Below are 6,000 nucleotides of genomic sequence, written 5' to 3'. Positions count from 1 at the left end.
ATTTAATTTGACTGTAAATTGATTATGAATTAATAAAATTTGATGAAAACTAATATTTATAGTTTCCAACCACACTAAGTTGACAATATCAACTGATACTTTTGATCACGTCTAACTACTATTATTGTACGCTGAGGCAAAGAATTCAATCATAACGATGTTTCGAATCTTTACAGGTGGAGGGGACCATGTCAGTGTTCGTTCGACGCGGGGCTGCGACTCGCTGCTGCCGACCGTATCTGCACGCGCTTTTGAAACACTCATTTCCTCTGATTGCAGTGATCGGAAAAATATAAACATGCTGAAACGGAACCGTCGCGTCGGTACGAAACTTTACTAGAAAACCAGTTGCGTGTGATAGGACTTCCGTTTCCGTTCTGAATGTGAGTGACAGGTGTGCGAAAGAGTCCGAGAGAAAAGGAGAGAATTTAGCAGGATAGCAAAGGTGAGGAGAAAAGGAAATAGGGCAGAGAAGGAGCGGGGAAGACATAGACGGGCGGTCGGGTGAAGGGAATAGGGAGGCAGGGATAGAAGGGAAGGGCGGGGGAAAAAGAAAGAAGGGGGAGAGTTTTGAGGTTAGGCAGAAAGAGCAGGCGGACGGCAACGATTCGGATAAGATAGGAATAGGCAGTGACACCTAGGGAGTAAGAAGGGGGATAGAGTAGACAGGTAGGCGGCGGATAGATAAGGTAGGGAGCGGTGAAGGAGAGAAATAGTATGAGTAACGCGGGTGGCCAAAAAGAAGGGGCGAACAGGGAAGAGGAGGAGAAAAAGAAAGGTAGGCCGGGGGCAGTTGCAGCGTTAGGGAGGGATAGGAGGCATAGCCTGGGATCGTCGGCGACGGTGCTAGACTTATGGAAGAGAAAGCGGGAGGAGGAAGGGGAAAAAGGGGAGGAAGAGGCAGACGAGTTGCAGGAAAGAGAAAGAGTATTTGGGAAAAGCAGGAAAGTGCACCGATCGCCGGAGGGTAAGACAGGGGAGGAAGGGAAGGTAGAGGGAGGGGGTATACAAGATATGTTAAGGTTGATTAGGGAAGAGCTAAAGATAGGTCTAGAGGAGGTCAAAGGGCAGGGAAGGGGGATCAGGGAAGAAGTGGAAAAGATTAAAGGCGAAATGGCTAGAAGGGAAGAGCAGTGGGAAGTAGAGAGGGGGGAGATGAAGGAAATGATAAGGGATCTAGGTAAAAGACTAGAAGAGGTAGAAGAGCGGAGAGGGGGTGAGATGGAAAGGGTAAAGGAGAGGCTGATAGAATTAGAAAAGAAGAGTGCAGAAGGAGGGGGAGAAAGGCAGGTACAGGGAAATGCGGAAGTGGCGCAGGTAACAATAGATAGATTAAAAGAGATGGAGTGGGCCATAGAGAGGAAAGAAAGGGAAGAAAGAAGGGGAAATATAGTATTGAGAGGAGCGAGACTTGAGAAGGGAAGAGAAAAGGAAGAGTTGAAAAAGATTTTGCAGCTGATAGGGGTAGAGGTTGAGGTAAAGGATATGTGGGAGGTAGGCGCGAAAAAGGGGGGAGAAAAGGGTATATGGATAGCAAGACTAGGAAATAGGGAGCAAAAGAGGCAGGTAATGGGAAGAAAAAGCCTACTCAAAGGGAGGGAGGAGAGAATAGACGAGGATCTCACCTGGGCAGAGAGAAGAATGAAATGGAAGTTGAGGGAGATAGCAGCTATTGAGGAGAGAAGGGGAAACAGAGTAAGAATAGGATATGCAAAGATCTGGATAGAAGGGAAAATGTGGAAGTGGGATGAGATAGGAGAAGTGCTTAGGGATGGTACAGGGAGAGCGAGGGAAGGGGGGCAAAGGGAGGGGAGGGAAGGGGGGCAAAGGGAGGGGAGGGGAAAAGTGGGGGAAAGCGATAGGGAAAGGTCAGCAAGCGAGGAAAGACAAGAGGGAAGTATAGAAGCACAGGGAAGGGTACGTAGGGAAAGGCAGTCGGGGGAATGGGTAGTGGGGGGGGACAGAGGCAGGTGGGGAGGGAAATAAGGAGGAGAGAGAGGGGAGTAGGCGAGACAGAAAGGGAGGGGTGGAAAGTAGCTTTTTGGAATGTGGCGGGGCTCGCGAGAAAGGATGAAGATTTCTGGAGGGGGCTAGGGGAGTGGGATGTAATATTTCTAATGGAGACATGGATAGAAAAGAAGGGGTGGGAAAGGATTAGAAATAAGTTGCCAGTAGGGTATAAATGGGAAGTGCAGTATGCGGTTCGAAAAAATAGGAAGGGAAGAGCAATAGGCGGAATGCTATCAGGGGTAAGAAGGGAGATAGTAAGTGGGGAGGGAGGGAGGGAAGAGGTAAAAGAGGGCATGATAGAAAGGAAAATAAGTGTAGGGGGGGAAAAATGGGTAGTAATAGGAATATACGTAAATGGGGACCTCAAAGAAAAGATAGGGGAATTGAAGGAGCGGGCAGAAGAGATAGAGGGAGGGGTAAAAGTGTTAGTGGGGGGTGATTTTAATGCAAGGACAGGGCAGGAGGGGGGAGGATGCTGGGGAGAAGGAGAGGAGGAGAGTAGGAGTAGGAAATCAAAGGACAGGAAAATAAACTCGGAAGGTAGGCAGCTGGTGCAATTTTTAGAGGAGACAGGATGGACAATAATGAACGGGAACATAGAGGGGGATGAGGAGGGGGAATTTACGTATGTAGGAGGGGCAGGGGTGACAGTGATAGACTACGCTATAGGAGACATCGAGGTGAGGGATAGGGTCAAAAGGATAGAGATTGGGGATAGGGTTGACTCGGATCAGCACCCGGTAATAGTGTGGTTGAGGGGGGCAGTGGCTAGGACAAGGAAGGGAAAAAGAGTAGGGGGAACTAATAGAGGAGACTGGACGGAGGAGGGTAGGATGAGGTTTAGAACAGAAGTCAAATGGGAGGGGATAGGAGAAGTGGATGTAGGGAAAGAGATAGAGAAAAGAATAAGGGAGTTTAGACGAGCCTTAGATGTAGGAGGGAGGGGGAGGGAAGCGAAAAAGGGATGGTGGGACGAGGAATGTAGGCGAAAAAAAGCGGAAGTTAGGCAGAGTCTAAGGAAATGGAGAAAGGGGGAGGGGGAAGGGGACGCGTATAGAAAGGAAAGAAGGGAATATAATAGGCTATGCGAGGAGAGGAAAAAGAAAGAAAATGAGGGATTCATAAAAGAAGCAGCGGAAGCAAGGACAGAAAGCAAGGTATGGGAGATAGTTAATAGGGAAAGAAAGAAGTGGAAGAGGGTGAATGAAGAAATAGGAGATCAGGAGTGGAGGGAGTATTTCATGGGAGTATTAGGCGGGGTAGAAAGCAAGGTAACAGAAGGCGGGGAGTCGGTAAATAGGAAGGGGGACGGGGAAGGGGAGCTGCAGAGGGAAGAGATTAAAAAGGTGATAGGAAAGCTGAGGGATGGAAAGGCACCAGGGGGGGATGGAATAGTTAGCGAGGTATGGAGGTATGGGGGGGAAGAAATGGAGCAGTGGATATGGAAAACATGTAACAGAGTTTGGGTGGGGGAGGGCTGGCCAGAGGATTGGAGGGAGGGATTGATAGCGCCGATAGTTAAGAAGGGGGAGGGGAAAAGGGTAGAAGAGTATAGGGGGGTGACTTTGATGCCAACTCTATATAAGGTGTATGCGATGGCATTAGCGGATAGGTTAGAAAGAGAGGTAGAAGAAAAGGGCTTGATACCGCAAAACCAAACGGGTTTCAGAAAAGGCATGGGCACCATTGACAATATATATGTTCTTAACTATTTAATCAATAGGCAGGTGGGAAAGGATAAGGGAAAGATGGTGGCGTTTTTTGTGGACCTGAAAGCTGCTTTTGATTCAGTGAACAGGAAGGTGCTGTGGGAGACTATGGAAAGGAGAGGGGTGAGGGAAGGGCTAAGGGTAAGGATAGAGGAAATTTACAAGGAAACAAAGAGTCGAGTAAGGAGCGGGGGTAAGCTAGGAGAGGCGTTTTGGACAGCGAGGGGGGTAAGGCAGGGATGTCCGCTCAGTCCGCATGTGTTCAACCTGCTGCTGGCGGACTTAGAAGAGGAAATGGGGAGAGGGAGAAGGGTTGGGGGGGTGGAGCTAGCAGGCGGCAGGGTATGCACGTTAGCTTATGCGGATGATATGGTGTTACTAGCGGAAAGTGAAGAGGAAATGGAGGTAATGATTAGGAAGTTAGAAAGGTATATGGATAGGAAAAGGCTGACGGTAAATGTAGGGAAATCAAAGATTATGAGATTTAGGAAAGGAGGCGGTAGAAGGAAAAACATAGATTGGAGATGGAAAGGGAAAAGGATAGAGGAGGTGAAAGAGTTCAGCTATTTAGGGTATAGAGTAAAGTGCAATGGGGGACAGGAAGCACAGGTGAAAGAGAGAGTACGGAAGGCAGGGGTAGTAATGAGGCAGGTATGGGGAATAGGAAAAAGAAGGTTTGGGAGGGATTGGGAAAAAAGGATTTGGTTATTTGACAGGCTAGTATGGACGGTAATAGAGTATGCATCGGAGATATGGGGGTGGAGAGAGTGGAGGGCGGTCGAGGCGGTACAGGATAGATTTTTGAGATGGACATTAGGAGTGGATGGGAGAACACCGGGATATTTAGTAAGGGAGGAACTACAGAGGGAGAAACTAAGGATTAGGGCAGGGAGAAGGGCATGGAATTTTGAAAGGAAGCTGGAGAGAGGGGAGGGTAGCGAGTTAGCTAGGAGATGCTGGGAAGAGATAAGGGACAAGGCAGAAGCTGGGAGGCAGGGATCGAGGTGGGAAAGAGAAAGGGAAAGTTTCTTTGCGGAAAGGGGAGCAGAGAGTAGAGAGGTAGTCGCGAGAAGGGAGAGGGGCGAGATGGAGTTTAGGGAAATAGAGGAGAGAGAGAGGGAAGAACAGAGAAAAGAGAGGTGGGAGAAAATAAGGGAATCGAGGTACAACAGATGGTACAGGCTAGTGAAAGGAGAAGGGATACCAGGATATCTGGGAAAGGGATGGGGAGAAAGCAGGTGGATAAGGGTGGCAAGATTTAGGTTAGGAAGCGAGATGAAGGAGGCAAGGTACTGGGAAGAAGAGGAAAAGAGAAGGTGTAGGGTGTGCGGGGGGGAGGAGGAAACATGGGAGCACGTATGGGAAAGGTGCGTAGGCTGGGATAGAAGGGAGGAAAGCTGGCAGGAGGTGGTGAGGGAGATGCTAGGTGAGGAGGGGGGGGGAGAAGTCTGGATGAGAGAATTGGAAAGGATCAGGGATGTACAAGAGAATGAAAGAGTGAGATATGAATGGGAAATGGAAGTCGATTAGGATAAGGACGAATTAGGGAATAGAATAAGGTAAAATAGGATAAGGTTAAGTAAAGATAAGGATAAAAAGTAAGAAAAGGATAAGAGGGAAAGTAAGGGAATGGCAAGGCAATGGCACAGGACACAGGCAATTAGAAAATAAGTAAGGATAAGGTAGGAAGTAAGAATTAGGGTAAGAATAGGTTAAGAAAACATGTAAAAAATATTGTAAAGGAAGAGGAAAAGGGAAGTCCTTGTAACCCCAAGGGGAGCAATAAAGATTACATACATACATACATACATACAGTTGCGTGTGATAAACGAAAATCAATCCGAATCACAATCGTCTTGTATTATTTTTAATCTGTATACGTCGATATTCAATTTTTTTTCTTGCTTCTTTTATTTCATAGTCACAAATGTAACTCGTTATAATTCTATGAAATTTGTACAAAGTATGATTCGATTAGATTGTAAAAATTTAAATTCACGGCTGTGACAAAATTCAACACGTTTTGCACAATTAAATTTTTATCAATACATGTTTCTGTTTAAAAACTAAAATGATTCGAATTGACGTGAATACGTGAATAGCGTTAGCATTTGTATGATTCAATATTAAAGATAATTGTTCCAAATCTACTTTCGTTTCGACGGCTGAAATATAATTCTTTTGAATTAAATATTGACGATTTTATTGTGAATACTTACAATATCTGTCAATCGATTGTTTCATTGTTACCATAAACGGTGAGTATTAGAATTTCGTCTCT

The 6,000-nt window shown here is 46.5% G+C and overlaps 1 protein-coding gene across 1 annotated transcript; it reads left to right on the top strand.

Moving 5' to 3' along the window:
* The first annotated feature begins 717 nt into the window (after window positions 1-717).
* Window positions 718-1,986, top strand: LOC124294420 (vicilin-like seed storage protein At2g18540). The gene has a single exon (XM_046739393.1). It carries the CDS (start codon window positions 718-720, stop codon window positions 1,984-1,986), a length of 1,269 nt encoding a protein of 422 aa, XP_046595349.1.
* The last annotated feature ends 4,014 nt before the right edge of the window (window positions 1,987-6,000 follow it).

This window comes from Neodiprion lecontei, chromosome 5, assembly GCF_021901455.1.
Source record: "Neodiprion lecontei isolate iyNeoLeco1 chromosome 5, iyNeoLeco1.1, whole genome shotgun sequence".
In the NCBI taxonomy this organism is placed as follows: Eukaryota; Metazoa; Arthropoda; class Insecta; order Hymenoptera; family Diprionidae; genus Neodiprion; species Neodiprion lecontei.
Note: the sequence above shows the minus strand (reverse complement) of the source record. Positions and strands in the feature narration are given on the sequence as shown.

What these genes read in the sequence shown, in the direction of transcription:
- LOC124294420 (XM_046739393.1), top strand. Translation starts at nt 718, where the DNA reads ATGAGTAACGCGGGTGGCCAAAAAGAAGGGGCGAACAGGGAAGAGGAG.